This window comes from Aythya marila, assembly GCF_965140915.1.
Source record: "Aythya marila genome assembly, chromosome: 4".
Taxonomy (NCBI): domain Eukaryota; kingdom Metazoa; phylum Chordata; class Aves; order Anseriformes; family Anatidae; genus Aythya; species Aythya marila.
The window spans coordinates 15,982,417-16,002,060 of record NC_139045.1 but is presented as its reverse complement, the minus strand read 5'-3'; the positions used below and the strand labels follow the sequence as shown (position 1 = coordinate 16,002,060).

The window sequence follows — 19,644 nt, the reverse complement described above, 5'->3', positions numbered from 1 at the left end:
CTTTTAAAGGGTACACACACCCCGCTCAGAAACCTGGCACCGGACGCACATACCTGCTTTTAACACATCAAAGGGTCGGGGTACTTGCCCCGACACAAGCCAGCTGCTCTGGATATCCCTGGGCACTGTTTTTTGTCCACAGCAGAGCCGACCCACCCGCGTGGGAGCAGGGAGGACAAGAAACCTTTCAGCCCCTTGGATATCTGCAGAATGGGATTCGGGACCTGAGTGAGAGGCACACCTTCGGCATCAGCGAGGTGCAGCAGAACAGCTTTACTGTCAAAATACTCCCCAGAAGCAGAAAATAAGAGCTGGATTAAAAATAAAGCAACAATAAAAAGAACATGCAGCAAAACTTGGCTTGGCCCCCCTAAAGGTTTCAACCTGTCTTGGTGGAAATACGCTCTGAATTGAGTGGGATCTGGCATATAAACTACTTCAATTAATAGCCTTGGTTCAAAACAGCAAATCAGGTAAATGCTTAAAAGAAATCCCCATCAGGAAAGATATCAAATATTTGCTTAATTTAAAAAACATTAAACAAAAACCTGTTCTTGCAATCTCTGAACTTCCTAACAGCACCAAAATCATAGCAAAGCTCTCAGAAACTTTTCAAAAAACGATTAGCTGCGGGTCCACAGATCACTCAGCAACGTGCAGCACACCATAAACCCTCGCTGGCTGTCCCCTGCTCGACAGCTCCTCTCTGTCAGCACTTTTCCCTGCCAATTACTTCCTTTCACCCCTCTTCCTGACCTGAAATAAACCTGAACATCATAAACTTGGACGTGGTGAAGTCCCTCACCTTAACCAATTTTTAGTATCCCACAACTACTATATTTTATTTTATTTTTAAGCTATCTGTCTTTCTGCCTACACACCAAAATCTCCCCCAGCAGCACATCCCATGAGGGATCTTGTGCTTTATCCTCCCAGCCCACTTTCACACGTTTGCACAATTCACGCCCTTGGCTTAAAAATACCGCCGTGTTCTCTGCCGAATGAACCTCTGGGACATTTTTCTCAGTTTCCCCTGAGCAGGAAGGTCACGAGCGAGCAGTTCGGTCATCCAAGTACTCGCCACCCTGGCTGTTCATTTCCATCCTACCTACAGAAACAGAGCCGGGACTCTGCAGAGGAACTCCTCCCACCTTCCCAGAGGAATTCAGAGCAAGCACTGCTACCATGCTCTCTTGTTGGCCCAGCTTCTCTTAAACTCTGGCCTCCATCATCTAAGGCCCACAGCTAACGGTGGAGAGGCTTTTTGCTGCCCTAAATCAGATACAATTGAGAAGAGGCTCCTGTAAATGCAGTTATTTAAACGTATTGTGCGAAAACACAGTGATGTCCACAGGAACTTTCATTTATTCACATACACACTCCTATTAAGAGGCCATTGAGAAAGAGAGAGGGAGATGGAAAGGGTCCCAGGAACCTCCCTGTGAACAAAACCTTGCCTGTGATCAATTTTTACATTCTCCTATGTGCTAAAGATAGTGAGAGATTCCAGCACAACAGTTGTGCTGCACTGCTTTCATTTCAAGGTCAGAGTATGGACACTGTAGGCAATAAACTAGCAACTGGAACACAAGGAGGCCAAAAGCTGGTCAGAAAATCCTCTGGAAGTCTACATAAAAGGATGATTAAGAGTAAGGGGTGGGGAGAGGGAAATGCAGTTTTCGTTGGATTCCTAAAACAGCATCTCCCAATTCCTTCAGACACAAGGGGGTTGTCACTTCCTAGTGACCAAACCAGCTGTGCCAAGGAAAGAAACACACGGGGGCCAAGATGAGGAAAGAATATGGGCCAGAGAAGCCCAAATCTCTTACCAGTAAAGTTAGAAGGCAACCCCATGCTTACTAAACATGAACTGATAAACTGGTTCCCATTTCGCAGCCTTACTTCAAGTGCTAAATAAACTCGGTGGCTTGAAGGCTGACTGCCAGCGTTAGGGTCAAATGCTCAGCTGGTGAAACGCCCGGTTCCACGGACATCAAAGCAGCTGAAGCCAGTTACAGTAGCAGAGGACCCAGCCTTGTAGAGCAGAACAGTAGGGGAATTTGGGCTCCCCAAAATAGAAATACTGATCGCGTTTCTGTAAGGCAATTCTGGCCTCACCTCTGGATTCCCTGCAGCACTGCAAAGTGGCAAGTCTGCAGTCACCACCTCCATCACACCGGCACCACCTTCCAGGGACTGAAAGATTAAGAAGGAGGTCAAGATAGGTCCTGGCTTTCCGACCAGCAATCCTCACACAACCCCCCCGCTCTGCCACGCCACTCAGATGTCGCTGTCAGCACAGTTGCAGCGAGCTCAGAGAGCTTTCCGAACACGGATGCCAACAAATCCCAGCTGTGCCACTTCCACATCGTTTTGCAGTCAAGGGTCAGGGTAAGCCCTAACAAACACAGCCCAATTTCACACCGGGAGAGTCAGGATCAGAAAGCATCCCCCGCACACAACACTACAATGCCCTGAGGAGGAAAAAGAGCAATGGCCCACAAAGCTGAAGGGGAGAACCAAGCAAAGAACCACCCAGCCGTGCTGAACCCAGCCCACTTGTGGATTTACAAGAGGTTATAAGCAGAGCTGCCTGGAACTAGGTGTAAGCCGAACCGTGGCTCTGTTTTTCCAGCTCTCATAGCTGACTGCTGCTGTCTCCATCACAGAAAAGCACAGCGGTGACACTTATGGCACTCTAATTATATTAAATATCTAAAGCCTTTAAAATATTGGTGTATCATCTAAAGGGGGAAAGGCTCAATTACCGAGAGTATTTTTTCTATTTCATCTAACCGAGAATAACTGCTAAGAGGTTGTTGTACAAGATGTGATGGATTTAGCCAGATGCTCTCATCATTTCTACTGCAGTGCTTGAAAAAAATAGCTTCTATAAATACACTAAAAAGCCAATGAATTACAGAGGCATGAAATGACTTCAGTGAGGTTAAAAAATTGTTGGCAGCATCCAGAAAGCACTGAAAATATTATGTTTAGAGACCTCGGCGTAGCTCTTCGAGACAGCACTGCTGATTTTAACAAGGAGGTTACTTATCGAAGCTGCACTATGAGCAACGCTCATCTCCTCGGCCTGAACGCGTGCATTTCTCAGCTACTTCTAGAGGCTAAAGAAGGCATCTGGGTAAACAGGTCGCTGAGTGAAGGAAATGACCTCGAAGATCGGATCAGCCCCTTGCTGGTACCTGCAGAACATATCACAGCAGTGGCATGGCTCTAAGATGGAAACACCTCTCGTAGCACAGAGGCTGAGTCCAGTTTCCAAATCAGAGCTGCCTGCACCCTGCGTATCCATAACAGAGCCACGAGCTCAAAAGCACCAAGTGTTACTCCATGCTGTCACTGGACAAGCCAGAGGATGCTAATCCTAGCAGAAAAAGCAGTTTAACTTCACAGCCCCCTCCTAGGATGCCAAATAGCGCGGATGATACCTTTTTCTAGGGATTTTGAGAGGCTTGTCTCTGATCTCTGATATTTCCTGCCCGAAGTAAGGAGAGGTGATACTCTTAGATCTTGTCAGCTTAGATCTTGCCCTCAAAAAAGAAAAATATCTACGGTAAGTCCAGCACACTGCTCTCCAACGCCTGAGATTCTGAGGTCTCATGATTCTTCTACAGCCAGCAAATCCTTCTGAAACTCACAGAAAAGGATCCCGTGGCCTTGCAGGGTCAGGCTGTTGCTGTAATGACAAAGCGGGCTGGACAGGACAAATAGAAACCCTATGCTGCAATACCAAAGGACAGACACGGAGCTGTCAAGCTGTCTGTTCAGCCATGTCTTCAAAAAGAAAAGGTCGATCAGTGCTGTGTTAAGTTGTACCTGATAAATCAAAATATTAACAGACCAGACAGACAGGAAAAAAGGAGCATTACGGAGGTGAATGCTGTTAAACTCAGTTCTACTTCTACCACGCCAATGTGTCACAGCTATCCCAGGCCACCATGGGTACGCCCTTAGTTTACCTGGTCAGTCACATGCTGTGCGCACGGGATCGCTTACTGGATTACAGTCAAACACTGGAAAACCTGCTAGGAAGTAAAAGTACTTTTTTTTTTTTTTTAGTATAGTAAAAGAATACATTGCAATCATGCCCAAACCTCTGCAGTGGCAAGACCTACTACTGCCAGATAACGTGGCTACAAGCACGGGGGCTTGACAGGAAACCTCCATCCATGTGATGTTACGCAGCGTGCTGCCACCTTCAACTTGCCCAGCATAAGCAGGAGCATGATGAGAGCACTCTGCTTAGCCAGATACGGTGCAGACCAGTGCCAGGACGCAGCATTCCAGTGCGGAACATGCCTTTGATGAAACACTGCACAAAGAGACAAAGGTCTGCAGCTCTCCAGGACCACCCTTGCGTTCTCCCTCTCACTCAATTTCCTAACAGCAAAGCCAAGATGTCCCTGATAACGTTCACATTCTCAGAAGCCTGCAATGTAAGATCCCCCACTACCTCAGTCTGACACCACCAAGCTTTCCTGATGCCAACACAGCCCACGTGTGACGACAGACAAGTCACCTGCACTAAAGACACAAGCAAAGTGCTCGTGGGCAGAGGGAGCACATCCCAGGCCTGAAGGTTTCAGTCCCTCTTGCTCTGTAACACTGCATTTCGGTATTTCTCTGGACTGTAAGCAAGCTTTGTTGGTAGTAAGCACATAAAGAAATTTCACTTCATCTGCCTAGGCAATGTAAACTTAAAGTCTGGGACAAATTCTGTTCAATTTGTATTTGATTCTAACTCAATTATCTCATATTATCTCATAGGATGTCTCCAGATGTCTCTGAAAATAACGTGTTCGTCTTTGTTTTGTCCTAAGGATTTCATTACATTGTAAACAGATTCTCATTAGATTTCCTGTTTCATTCTAGGGAATCTGTGTAGTAAACAAAGTATTGAAAAGAGACTTAGGAATTACTCCTTGGTCACTCAAAGGAAGCACATAATTCACTTTTGCTTTGGAAAGTTTCCCACAGGAGGAGACTGGGGCACCGTCAGCTTCACTGAGGAGCTCAGGCAGAAAGGACTGAGCACAATTTCCAAGTGCATCTCAGTTAAGGTCCAACCCAGGTTTTCAAAATGGAGCATTTCTCAAATTCTGGTCCTTTAAATCACTTTAAAACACCCGGTAGAATAAAAATGTAGCAACTGATGTCTACTCTGTAATATGGAGAACTGTAAATTAACTCCTTAAATATTGAAGAAAATCAGGTCTTTACATATAGAGAAGAATCCATAAAACTGCTAGCAATGCGGAAAAGAGACTGCTAACAAGTTTGCTCATGTTTTCACCTGAAGCCGCTCTACCAGACCCAGTGCATGCCAGGATTTACTGCATCCACCAGCTCAGAACCAGCCATTAGCGCGTCAGTGGTGACAGCTCTGTCTAAATCAGGGCAGGCCTGAAGTTCCTAAGGAAACAGCTGACCCTGTACTTCCTCCGATATCCAGGAACCACAAAGATACAACCTACACCGTATGTGGTAGGTTGCAACTTTGGTCTGGTGCTGGCTAAGCACCCAAAACCAACCCTTCCCACGTGACTGCAACCATGTCTATTAATGCAGAGCAGCAGCTGAGTTCTCAGAAAACAAAAAGGTTTTATTTTTCAGGGACACCACATTCCCATTAGAAATCGCCAGATTTCGAGTTTGATAACTAAGATAAATGGGCATGCATATAGCTGCAAGGTCCAAAAATCCTTATCTTTGTCATCTCGCTACAGTGCCTTAACTTCAGCTCCCACTGATGTCACTGGAAATTTATGTTCAACGTGAACTTCTACGGGTGAAAGAAGTTACAATTTTCTAACATTGAGCTTGCACGTAGTTTAATATTCACCTCTGGAACACACACAGAAAGCACTTTATGAAACTTTTGGTTTCTCTTGAGCAAGGAAACAACTGATGCAAAATTCTTCAAATTAATACAGGAAGAAATATGTTGTTTGTGATTTCTCATCTGGGAGAGAAGGAGGGGCTTTTTTTTTTCTCACAGATCCTCAGAAATAGCTAAGCATCTCTGAAAATGCTGAGGCCTCTCCTTTAGGCACAGCACTCCAGCTGGTAATACCAAGTTAGTTCTGATGCCAAGGCTCACAGGGAGAGAGGATTAATTACCGAATGATTCTGAAGTAGCTGTAATGACTGCAGAATAGAGTAAGCACTGAGTATTTTATTCTAATGGGCCGCCCTAATCTATGGCTCAACAATAAACCACAGCGTTAGGAAAACTACAGTGGTCTTCCAATGGAAGTCGGCTGCGTGTATTTGCAGGAGAAGCTATTTAATATGCATGGTAGAAATACAGACGTCCCAGCACCATAAACTTCAGTGCATTGTAGCATCACGTGGCTCTCTAAAGGTGTTTTCAAGGGTGACAGATCTAGATGTTGTTTAAGAAGAGTTCTCCATCTATTATATGGCCTCCTGAAAGCACCAAGGAATATCCTGGACTCCTTGTGAAACTCATCGGTTTCAACAGCAACAGCCGGAGCACAACTGAAACGTCTCAGAGAATGTTTTATCCTGGACAGCTTGGAATTGATTTAACAAGCCTGCGGAACGACTACAATGACAAAGGGATCTCATACTGGCATTTCAGATGGAGACATGAGTTATTCACGGGGAGGAAGAGGAAATGGAGAAAACCAATGTGGAAGATAAAAAATTCAACACAGGACCACTGTCCAGACACAGCAGTCTGATTCTGCTTTAAGACTGATTAAGACACTAACAACTTATTTCCAACCACGGAGCAGACTTCACCAGTTCCTCGGAATTTCTTTGCCAAGGATGTTTTGAGTTTGAAGCACAAGGTCTCAAACCCAGCCTGAGCTGGCAAATGTGCAAGCGCAGCCTGGCATCGGCACAGTGCAAAGCTGCCCGTCCCAGGAGCAATTTGACACGTGGTGTGTAGGAGCAGACACAACTCCCTAAATTCCCCTATCAGCAGCCTTCCTCCACAGCTGTTTCTCTCAGCTGTCTCCCTGAAAGGACTAAGATATAGGATAAACATCTCCACGCTGTGCCAGGGCAAGTAGCTCTGATCTGACCCCCAAACTACAGAGAGCCAAATCTTGTTTTTCAGTACTGAACACCGATTTTTGCTCCCTACATGACTCGAGCGACCCAGGTGCAAACCTTGGCCTTAAATGATACGCGCAGCATTTTGGGATTCAGTCAAAAAGATCACATCCCAACTACTTTTTACGTATTTGCTGTTACGTGGTGAAATACAGACACATCTAAACTGGGCTGGTCCATTTGTCTGACTCACTCTTGTGCCAGCAGACAGATATCCTACTGCACAGCCACAGAAACCTGTTTATACAGGAGAAATTCACTTTATACTAAGTTTCTTTTTCATTTATAAACAGTTCATTTTCAGTACATAAGGAGAAAGTTTCTTGCTGATTTATATTAGTGGCTCCAACATTTCTACATTCTAAACTAAAACCAGGATTTTCCTATACCCTTGCAAGAGAAAGGTGCTCGACATCGACTCACCTTTCATCAGCTGTCTCACAGATTTCATCCAGCAGTTCTTTGGGGATCACCAAAAACGTACAGCACATTTTTGTTAGTTGGTGGCACTCGGATCAAGTGCCAATTATTTTTCAAACTCCTAAAAAAATCCTAGCCCAAAAGAAAGTATGATGTTCAGTGTCATTTAATAGAAAACTTTGGCGGTTGAGATACAAACCTCTGATAACCAGAGTATTAAATAGAAATTAAAAGCACTACTGAATCCATGGCTGCTAGGGAAGAAGCACTCAGAGCTTTGAAAAATTGTGGTGGTGTTTCCAGCACTTTTTCCAGATTCTGGATCTGACAAGTCCCTCCGGCAGAAAACCACCATTAGAAGGAAGCAGCCCAAGTTCCCAGATCACGACAGCATTCAACGAGATTTGCCCCCACGTATGGATACAGATATTTCCCTCCAATACAGGGCCTTTGTGTTTCTAACACAAACTCTTCCGATTTTTTTGCCCCAGCCTCACGCCTTCATTTCATCTCTCCTAAAGCTGCTGGTGCACGCACACACTCGTAGTATCAACTCCGCCTCCGTAAAACCTTCCCTGGGAATAATCAAAACTATATTGACTTTCTAGTTAAGTTCAAAGACCCCAACAAGTCATCTGATGAACATCAGCCTTGCGTCCCAGGAGCACGATTACAGACTCTTCAGTAGTCCATAAAACTGACGAGATGACTGCCTCCAGCACTGCGCCCCGCTGGGCTGGTGTCTGCAGCTCGGTCACTGCGCCGAAGAGAGGGGAAATCAGTTTTTCAGTGAGTTGTCCTTTATGATTCAGGAGAGAAAGATGAATATCAAGTGCTGATTGTTTAAAGTCACATTGTGGCCTGTTTGCCCACCGAATGATACAACAAAATCCTTTCTGGAGAAGCTACAGCTCCTGACCTGAGCATCCTCTGGTGTCTTCTGCCTGTGCCACACCTACCCCTGCTAACCCCAGCGAGCAGAAGCACCCTGCTCCCACACCTCAGCCACACGCTGACAGCAAGCTGCCACCTTTCTGTACCTACACTGCTGCGCACTGCCCACAGACTTCCCCTTGTAATGCATTATGGCCTCATTCCACTGGCAGAAACTGATCTCTAGCATTTCTTGTATCAATTAACTGGAATCACAGCCCCCATCCTCTAAGGAAAAAAAGCACAGGAATCCTGACTGAGGTTTTGACAGGGTTGAGGAGAGAGAAGGAATGAGGAAACACAACCTGAATCAGTGACCTAGCAAAGAAAAACAGATTCTTTTCGCATGGGGAACTTAGGAAGGAAAAGTAAATGACAAATTACAAGGAATTACTTCCTAACCAAGGCTCTTGCGGTGCATACAGAGAGCTGGAGGACACAATGCTTTGTAAAATGTATAAATGCTGGGTAATTGTTGAATTGGTGTACTAGTGAACAAATCCACGAGCAACCCAATGCCTCCTGCCAAGGCTTTGGCGTACAGCTCCTGTAACTGTGACATTAAATGTTAATCATCTACTTGGGGCAGTGTTCGTGGATGAACAGCCGCTGTGCAGGAAGGGCACTGAGGTAGAAAACATGGAAGAGGGCAGCTCTGGTGAGGACCCCACTCTCCAAACCCAGCTGAGATCTCCTCCCACAACGTGGCACAGGGACAGGAGCCCGGGTGGAGATGACAACAGGCAGCAGAGCCTCAGAGCTTCAAGTGAAAAAAAGACAAGCTGCAGAGAGTCACCGAGCCCCAGGACAACTCCCAGGCTGCTGGTATCAAGGCTCACAGCCTCCAGGTTGCCACTTATTCACATTGTGAAAGGACCTCCAGGTACAACTGGGGGCAGTTGCTGGTTTCTCTGCTGTTAGAAACCCAACGCCCAGCACGTCCCCAGCAGAGGTGTTTTTAATTGAGGGGATAATGATGGGAGAGGGTTGAGGCTCCACCTGATTTCTTCACAGAAATAAAAAAGAAAAAGCAACTGGAAAAGGAACTGATGGGCCAGCTATGCTGCTTGTCTTTATGCATGATGTACAACCCAATATATTGAGAGAAAAGTGAAGTACGCCCAGTGTGAGGCTTTTCTTGTGTGGTGCTTAGTATTCAGAACGAGTTGAGTTTCAAGTGCCTACAAAAACAAACACAAAACATGATAATGCTGGAAGATAGCAGGGCTCAGCTATGCTGCTCGTGTTCGTTCCTTGTAAAATTAGTGTTTGCAGTCTTAGTCCCAAAAAAATGATTTTTACATGCCTTCTGAATGAGAACCACTACAATAGAAAAGAGTTATTACATAATACTAAGATACGAGCCTTGATCCACCAAGTAATAACTCTTTACTGATTAAAAGACAAGATTTCACTACATCCTCAGGAGAATAATCATCTTTCATAAAAGCTTCTTTTACCTCGTGCCATAAAAGAGGAGCCTGCCCCCCTCCCCCTGCCTTATACTATTATTTTAAGGAACACAGAGAACACAAACAGCATCTGTTTTATTCAAAAAAAAAAATCATGCAAATATTTGCCTTTTATTTTTGATCTTCAGTTGATCTCAGCTTTCTGGAAGTCATTTCCTATGTGCAAAGTGTCTCATCAATAAGCCTTAACGACGTACAAGTCATGTAAATCAAGAGGCTTATTTGCTATCACCTTGCACGCCCATTTGCAGCCATACAATGGGAGCACAAATTGGTATTAAGCACTACGCATAGGACATTGTGTCATGTGGTTGCACTAAGATGTGAGGCTGCACGACGGCATTGCAGGATCAGGCCCCTGCTACACCAAATTCACCCCCAAATTCCCCTGGCCTTTCCTTTACTACCTGGGAGAGTCGCCGTACCTCACTGTACCTGTACAGTAAACAAAACTCCTCATACATGGGATGTCAGTCAGCTCTCAGAGCTACATTTCCACCCTGCAACAGCAGGAAAAAGCTAGCTCAGTCTTGCAAGCCTCCACCACGTAGCTCATTACCTCCTGAACACCTTCCTCCTCCTTTGCAGAAGAGCAAAGCGAGCGCAGGCTGCTCAGAGGCACCCCCAGCAAAGTGGTCACGGGAACATTACACAGAAGGGAGATTCGTGCTGCGGTAAACTCGAGCTTACAGACACAAAATGTTATATGCCTGTTATAAAGAGGAGTTTATAGTTTGCTCCCTGGAGGAGCTGAGGGTGTAACCCCCAGGCTAAGTGGTAGCAATTAAATCACATTACTTATAGAAGACATTTTCACTATCTTGAAGGTAAGCAAAACCTTCACCTGAAATCATTCTGATCCCATTTTTTTTCAGTATTCTCTTTTATAACAAGATAACAAGAGATTGCTACTTCTTTGCCTCATTGTTACCCTAAGGTGTTATTTTCCCTATCCAGAAGTGCTCTGCACCTGCCAAGAATTAATTTTAATAGTCACTTAATTCATTTAAAATAGAAGCTATCCAGAGCAGGAACGTTTACTTCAAGTTTGAAGAAACATTACTTTTTATATTTCCCCATTCATTTTTGACTTAAAGCACAGATGGAAACAGAAGAATTAAATTTAGAATGCATACAATGAGACCCCATTTAGAGTTGAAACAATAGACTCACATAACCTTGAGATTTCTAAGTCTGTATTTTTTTTTTAAATGATAAAAGAATAGTGTTTATTAACAAAGCAGATGTTATATGCAATCGGTCGTGCCAAATTCCTTCAAATTGTTTTATTGTCACAAACTTCCAAACTTTTTGCAGTAACACCTTCATGAGCATTCCTTCCTTCAGCCACTAGCAGATGAGAAAACACCCAGCAACAAGCCCCTTCCCTCCTCCAAACTTGAAAGCAGCACTTTGTTTCTCTACTCTGACTACACTAGCCACTGAAATGAATTAAATAACCCAAACATAATCCAGTTTCAAAAAAAAAAAAAAGCCAAAAAAAAAAAAAAGCACACACTCTGGAACTGAGCAAGAAGTGACCTCCTGCACAATACATCTCCATGCCTCCACTTTTCTTTTTTTGATTCCCTCAACTTTTGCTAGTGTCCTCGCCTGTTGGTCCAGCTCCTTGAACACGTTTCCAGAAAGTTACAACTAAAGCATACATTGAGCCCATGGTTTGATTTGAAATGCAGCTGATGGAAGTTGTATTTATACAACAGATTTTTTCTTTTTGTGACCTCTTCCATGACTGATTGCAGAGCAGAATTAGGAAGACGAAAAGCTGAGTTATCAGAAGAGCTACAACATGGGGTTTTTAGCTTTGTGATATGGTTTAGTGGAGGACTTGTTAGTGTTAAGTCAGAGGTTGGACTGGGTGATCTTGGCGGTCTCTTCCAACCTAGATGATTATGATTTTCTCTTTTCCGGAAGGGCCTGTTGTTCTTCTGACTGCTAAACCTAGGTCTCTTCTCTGCAGACATTCAAGTCAATTAAGCACTGGATTCTTTTTTCAGACAGTTCCAAAAGGAAAAAGGGAAGATAAATTTTTGGTAAAAGCACAAGTACAGTACATGTGGGGGTAAGGGTAGGGCTTTGTATTCCATCTAGCTTCATCCAAACTCCAAGATTAGAAACCTATTCTATTCCAAAAAGAGTTGCTTAGTTTCACTGCTGCTGCTGCTTTGTAACATTATAAAGCCATTGTATGCGTCTCCAGATATTTCCAAACGAGCCTGTCACTCCCCAGATTCATTCCTGCATCTGTTACCACAAGTGTTGGAGCAGACCACACCTGTGTTTTAACACAACCAAAAGAGAGTTTAGTGGAGATCGCTCAGCTGGACTTGTCCTTCCCTCTTGCAAAGTCTATCAGACAGATAGTGTCATTTACCAAACCACACTTTCCATTTAATCCAGCTCCCACCTTAACTCACAGCCCCATTCTTCTCCCATCCTCCCAGGGCTGAGAACTGCTCTTGGTACAAGGCAGCTGGAAGAAAGATGCAGACACAGACTTTGCCAATACCTCCCCCGACCATTTACCTTCACTGGGGCGTGAAAGTCTCCCCACCCCACCTACGCTACCCTCCAGCTAAGAAAAGCAAGGAACGTGCATTTCTTCTTTGCTAAATAAAAGCAGCAGCAGCCCTGGCTGTATGGACCTGAAAACTCCCTCAAAGGTGAAGGAAGAGGGAATAACACAAGCCTCCCCAGCACAGCTGGAAACGAAACAGATGTTTTCCCTCAGAGGAGCTGCACGAACAGAAGCTGACCCTTGATACACAATCAGCTAAGTCAGCCAAGCAAGATGCAGAACACTCTCCCCTGTGTCAATGATTCACGCAGCTCTGCAGCACTTGCATTCGCTGTTCTTGAGTGCCTGATTTATGCCCAGAGGATTTTTCAAGGGACTGAAGAGTTGGGGTTTGCAGCAGAAGCAAGGCAGCCAAGTGCCATAAAGCAAGACTCGCAGCAGCTAGCGTTCCTACAACACCCTAAGAACAGCTCACCTACAACTACTTGCACCCAACACACCAAGAAAAGCACCTGAATAGCACGAGACTGAAAAGAAAAAAAAAGCACGTCTAACCATAATTTTGGATGTAAGGAAATTTCTACAGACATATTTGCAGGGAGGGGATGAACAGCTCTTTTAGAGCCAGGGACACATTGCAACGACAGCCGTCAGGAGAGGCTGCAGAGTTTGGCCCGATGCCTTCTTGTCATTCAGAAAAGCTGCCTTCCCCAGGAGTAAATGGTTTGTACGCACAGGTACCCAGAAGGCACATTCCTCCTCTGCAACAGATTCTGTCGAGATAAGATCCCTGTCTGCAGGTCTGCCCTGCCACTGGGGTTTCTCCACACAACATGTTTTTATATGCAGCTCCCCACAGTCATACACAAACGCTAAAACCACAAAGTTATCCCCCAGCCTGCTCCTCCGCTCCCCTCAGGGCACGCAGCAGCATCACCAGCGAGGAACCCCACAGCCACATTCTGCTGTCAGCCCCACCTGTGCTCTCACAAGTCGGCCCTCACCAGTGTAAGATTTGCTTTAACCCCTGATGCAGACAGCTCAGCTCCCCTCCAGCTGGGACACGGCCTGCCCTTGCTTTCCTCTGGCTTTCCAGTGCACAGGTGAAGGCACAGGGAGCTCCTCGGGTACAAAGTCACTCGGGTCTACTCCTGCCACCCACATGCAGCTTGGCCACATGAGGCAAATCCCTCGCACGCTGCTCTGGCAGTGCTGCTCCTTCTAGAGGATAGGAGCTTGTTCTAAGAATGATAAGCTTGGGTCGTTCCAGTTTTACTCTATTATAAATGTCAGAGCCAAAATACTAATGCAGGTACTGAGCTGAGTTTTACTGCAGAGCAATTCTCTTGTGCAGCTAATGAAAACTTGTAATGGTTTCCTAATAAAAAATACTAACTTATTAAACAGAGATAAAGATGAAGTCAAGGATACGGGGAGCAAGTTCTTTAAATGGGACAGGTAATGTGAAATATCCCCACACGCAAAATTTATGTCAAGATATTGCCAAGACCTGCGCTAGCATTTCAGACACAGCTGCAGGCGAAGCGGAGAAACAACAGCAAGGAAACACAGAAAGCAAAAACAAATTGCAACTGGCATCAGTGAAAAGTGGTAACAGATTAAAACCCCTCATTTACCAACCTTTCAGCTCACTGAGCTGCAATGCTCGGAAGAGCGCAATCTGCCATACAACTCCTTCAAGTTGGAGCCCAGGCAAACTTCCCAATGGCTCCTAAAACACCGACTCTCCGCAGTGCATTACGGAGAGAAGCAAACCCGTTCAGCCTCACGCAGCTTCTCCCCAAGCCACCCACCGGCAACATTCACCTCCAGGAATCTGCACTACGTTTCCCTCTTGGGGCAAAAAAACTTCCAAGAGCGAGGGTCCAGGTCAGAAGGCCAAAAGCTACAGGGGGGCCATGCTTCTCCCGCACACCACAAGCTTGGCTAAATTGCTGGAAGAGCAATGAACATCCAGGTTTTCCCTGGCTGCTGCGTGCTGCTTGCCAGACCACAGCAACAGATCCCCGAGCAAGTTGGCTGTGGGGTCAGAGGCAGGTACAGGAGCACTCCAGGACAGCAAGCTGCTCGGCCTTTCCCTCTCAGCTCAAAGCACCTAAGCAGTTCTACCAAGTGTTACAGAACAGAGCAGTTTGTACAAGAATCACTTTTGACTATTTATGAAGTTATTTGTGGAATACGTACACGTAAAGAGGAAGACACTAAAACAAAATACTTTGGATCAAGAAAGAAGCATCAAGGCACCCAGTACTTACCATAATCAATTGAGAAAATGTGTTCACTTTCTGCCACTAATACCTTATAAATTTAGGGGGAAAAAAAACAACACAGAACGTACCTAGCATCACTGAGACATTTTACAAAAGACTATTTTGTCCTGCCCAGGACTGCACATTTATGATTTCTATCTTCCAAGCTGTAAAATCTCACACATCTTTCACACGCTGGACAAATAAGGAGTCCCAATTAGAAGCAGGCAGAGCTGTACTGAGATGGAGAGTGGTTGGGTTCACAAAGGCCCAGGGAGAGTTGCTGACCTCCCTGAGGGCAATATTTATTTTGCTGCTGTTTTCCCCGCGGGCTGAAGGCTGCTCTGCGACCTGCTGGAAGATCAGCCATCTCCAGCAGAGGTGACAAAATCAGCAGTGAAAGTAAAGTCCAACAGCACCTCCTCAAACATTTTCCCCAACATAATACACTGAAGCTTACCTACCTCAAAAACCAAGCCTTGGTAGACACAGGCACCTGTGGGACAAAAAAAAAGGATGAATTAGAAGCAAAAAAAATTAAATAAAATAAAATAAAATAAATATATATATATATACACACACAAACACACACACAATCACCAGTCACCTGCCTTATTTTATTTTGAACAGGCCAACCCATTCCCAGAAGCACCTTATACCCCCCTTATGCCCCCTCAGATGGGTGACAGATTCCTGTATTTGGTGCCTCCCATGCAAGGGGCACATCTTCTCTCCCTCTGCTGCCACAGCTGTCTCCTCCAAGGAAGAAGGGCTCACAATATACACTTAAGATGAAGCTTACAACTCTATTTCTACTTTGATTCATGGCCTGAGCTCTCGCTGAAATACAGGCAAGCCACTGCTATTCAATGGCAAAATACAACCCTTAAAAATGCAAGGTTACACAGCACTCAAATTGCATGCTAAAGAGCAGGCTCTTCTCTGTGCTCCTATAAATCCTTTTACCATTTACAGGAGAAACAAATAAGCACAGGAATATACACATAAAAATGCGATCACTGTGAGAAGAGCAACCATGAATTCCTGCCCCTAACTCACTCCACAGGCAACATGTCACGTCTCACATCTCCCCCGCTGACAGGCTCGTCAGCCTTCAGGCTTCCCACCTGATGCTGCTGGGAGAGGGAAAGCTTCTCCAGGCAAGTGACAGAGAGATGCGCACCCATTCGAGCACACTTGATATACTCTGCTTCAATAAGTCAAATAAGAGGTTAGAAAATAAAGCCATGAATAAGCTCAGTGACACTTCTTCCACTGATTTTCTGGGAAACAGCCCTTCTCAAACAACAGCACGTATCTGTCTACTGTGACAAGAATGTGAAATCAAAAGCAACCCAAGAAGCCCAAAGATTAAAAGCAAAGAACGGGAGAAAAGCTGCCTCGAGGGACCACCCAGAGAACTAAGAATTTCCTTGTCAAAGAGTGGTTTTTCCCATAAAAAGCAGATTAGACAAATTTGTACAGAAAACCTTGGAGCCGCACTGCTTGAGACTGAGAGCTCCTCCTTTGAGCTGGTCCTCAGCTCGGCTATAAGAGGCTGCAGAGGCACCAGCAAGAATCATTTTCCCCTGCCTAAAAGATGAGCCCTAAGAGCCCAGTTGTGTTTCTTTCATACTCTGTAGGTTCCTTTCTACTCATGCTGGCACTAGGACGATGACACGTGCAGACTGAGCATGGGAGAGGACAACATGCTGAAACGCCGGGTTTCACTCACATCCACACTGCATTTTCATGGTGGTGCCAAGGCACCCGAGTGCCACTAAGACTCAGGCTCTCAGCAATTACCTGATCATTAGTTTACTTGACTTCCATAGCAACCCAGGTTAAAGGAAAAAAAAAAAAAAAAGATATTACTGTATCTAGACTTCATGATAGTGCATTTATTTTCATCAAATACCACTTATTCTCCTGCCCCTCACAACCCTTTCCTCCCCCCATACTCTTCTTTTGAGAGGAGAGAATAATTTCAAGGTTTCTCATTCTCCTGCTCCTCAAAATTCTGTACAAAACACTACAAGGTCACATATGGTTGGAAGGCACATGAAAAAATAATACTTAACACCAATTATTTAAAGCTGATACAGCTTGACCATTTTAATCCTGAAAAGGGCTCACTGCCCTTCCTTCTTTACTTAATGACTATAGTCCCTTAAAAGTACGGAAAAAATGACTTAACATCATAGAAGATGAATTATTGTGTCACAGCCTTCACTAAAGACTCGAAGCCCTTAAGAAAGGGGTGTGAGGGGGACACAAAAAAAATCAGCACCATTTCCTACCTCTGCTTCAAAGGGCTGTAATTACATCTGGGGCCCTTTGTGCCAGGCACTGTAAATACCTCGCGAGAGAGCGGTCGTGTGCCAAGGAACTCATCGCCAGGCAGGCATCAGCGGGGATGGGAGAGGCCTCTGAGTCTCTCTCAGCGCTACAGCCTGCACCTTGTGCACACAGGCTCACCCCAGGAGCAGCTACAAAGCAAACAGAGCTTTGCAGCACCCTGGCTTTCCACACAGCTCCAGGTCACCGGAGCGATAGGGGGCTGTTTGCAAAGCTCACCTGGAAGGGCTCCCTCCAAAGAGCACGGCACCTTGCATGCGCTGAGCGAGCTGTGGAAGAACCCCCCTGGCTTTCATCTAGTTACTTGTGCCGGGCATACCCCATACAGGTGGTTGGTAGGGTGGCTGTCAGATTTTGTTCTTTTGGAAATGAATCCCTCTGCTCACCAGGTTAATATCCCCGTTCACACCCAGACACAGCCTCTAACTCCTGCTGTTCGTTAAGACGGCTAAAGCAAACGTGACACCTTACACTGGGAGCTGTACGTGGGGAGCCTGTCACTTCAGGAACCAACAGCCCACAGCCAAAGAGAAAGCCAGAAAACCACCTCAGAGCACAAGCGCAGCCCCGCTGCATTCCCAAAATCAAGCTATCGATAACCTTAGCCCCTGCACTGACGGCTGTAGTAAGATCATACAGAGCTTTAAGTCTCTCCAGAACACCTTTTTTTTTTTTTTTTTTTTTTTTTTTCCAATTCGAGTGACAGAAGCAGTCAGCGGTCAATGCCTTCGCCACACTCACAGCAACATCCCCACACACGTTAAGTTTACCTCAGAAATCTCTTAAATCGGTGCAAGGTGACGATTTAAGATCCTGCGCGTTTCCCAAAGCCCCCGTTATTGCTGTTTTAGCACACGGCACAAGCAGAAACCCCATGGGCAATGATCTCTGCCCTCCCCACCGCCACCAACAGCGGTGACACGCGGGATGGGACGGGGGCACGAGGCTCTGCTCAGCCCCTTTCGCACCCAGGCACGGGCAACCCACAATTTCTTAAAATAAAAAGGACCCTGGCTTCGGAAACCCCCACCCTCTTAGTGGATTTTCAGCTGTCCCAAGCCCCCTGCTCACCCTCCCTCGCCCCAGGTGCCGTGCCTGAGGTGAAGCCCCCAGCCGGGCACCCCCCGCCCCTCAGCCGCCCGCGGCCCCCCCGCGCCCATTTTGGGAGCGGGCACAGCCGGCCTGAGGCGGGGGGCAGCCAAAATGGCGGGGGGCGCCAGACGGACCCCCGGCCGGGGAGGGAGGGAGAGGAGGCGCCCCAAAACCTACAGGGACCGCCTGGGGGGGGCTTCTCCTCAGGGCACCGACCCTCCTCCTCCCCCCCTCGGGGCAGCTCCCGGGACGGGACTCACCTGAGGCGGCAGCAGCCAGCGCCGCGCTGAGGAGGCAGAGCGGCGCCCAGGCGCCCATGGCCCCGCGGCGGGCGCAGAGGAGCCCCGGCAGCCCTCGGCAGGTGCCGGGGCAGCTCCTCGGCCCCCGGCCCCCCGCCAAAGTTTCCCCGCAGACAAAGCGGCCCCGCTCCGCGCCGCCAAAAATGCGCCGCAAGCCGCCCTCCCTCCGCCCGGCCCGGCCCCCGGCCGCGCCTCGCTACCCCCGCCCCCGGCAGCCGCGGCTGAGGAGGCAGAGCTGAGCCTCTCCTCCTCCTCCTCCTCCTCTTCTTCCTCCTCCTCCTGCCTGCCCGCAGCTGAGCCCAGGGGCAGGGGGAGCTTTGGGGGCTGCTTGGGCGGCTCAGAAGGCGGCCCCGGGTGCAGGAGGCTTCCCCTTCATGTTGTTCGCGGCTCGCTTTTGCAGGGTCAAAGCCCAAGGGGCAGGGTGGCTGCTGAAGGGAGCGAGCCCTGACAGAGGTCCACGCTCAAAACATCTTCCCACCACCGAGTCCAGAGCTCAATACGCTTTGCTCCCCACCCGTTATATAATTTCCTCTAAAAAGGAGTAATTAACATCAGTGATTACAAACCAAGCACTCAGAACTTCACAGAACCCACCAAGCGCACCATACGCCTCGAGTTCAACTCTTCCCTATAGATTTTCTTCTTTTAGGCACTTTCCCAACCTCCTGCCCACTCATTACAAACTCACTACTTCGCATCTCCAGTGCCACACGCGATAGAAGAGACTGGTGCTAATTTCTCTACATGCTTTTGCAATATGAACATTGCTTTCTGCAATAAGTCATGGGATAAAACCTTGTGGCTGGTTTTCTTTCAACCATGGTCATTCAATAACTAAGCAAAAAAAATTAAAAAAGGTATGAAATATAAAATTGATCCTAGTTTTGTTAGGGTATTAGCATACTCCTCTTCAGTTCGTGTCAATGGACACGCTTCATGGCAATATCCTAATTAGCAGGTAGCAGATCCATCATTTGTACAACGCTGCACTGACAAAGTCTTTTCCTCTCGCTTGCTTTAAACAAAGCTTGTTTGATTAAATGCAAGTATGCCAGCAAATTTAATAGCAATTCCTCATAGTAATTCAATCTGTTCAATTTTGATCACTTTCTAATGAACACTACTCTCCTGAACTCAGAGTTGGAGGTCATTTT

At 46.5% G+C, this 19,644-nt stretch overlaps 1 protein-coding gene across 3 annotated transcripts in view; it reads right to left on the bottom strand.

Annotated features, from left to right (window-relative positions):
• FRAS1 (Fraser extracellular matrix complex subunit 1) overlaps positions 1 to 18,579 on the bottom strand; it is a 146,780-nt gene extending 128,201 nt beyond the window's left edge. For 2 of the 3 annotated variants that reach the window (XR_014317396.1, XM_082759237.1), the window contains exons 1-3: positions 18,452 to 18,579; positions 15,206 to 15,237; positions 2,119 to 2,196 (exon numbers count right to left, since the gene is read on the bottom strand). Coding sequence is in view for 2 of the 3 variants with exons in the window: in XM_082759237.1 (XP_082615363.1) it covers positions 2,119 to 2,196; positions 15,206 to 15,237; positions 18,452 to 18,509 (168 nt within the window). In the remaining variant the exon portion in view is untranslated. The remainder of the gene's footprint in view (positions 1 to 2,118; positions 2,197 to 15,205; positions 15,238 to 18,451) is intronic. The other variant, XM_082759238.1, reaches the window with a different exon arrangement.
• Positions 18,580 to 19,644: the final 1,065 nt, after the last annotated feature.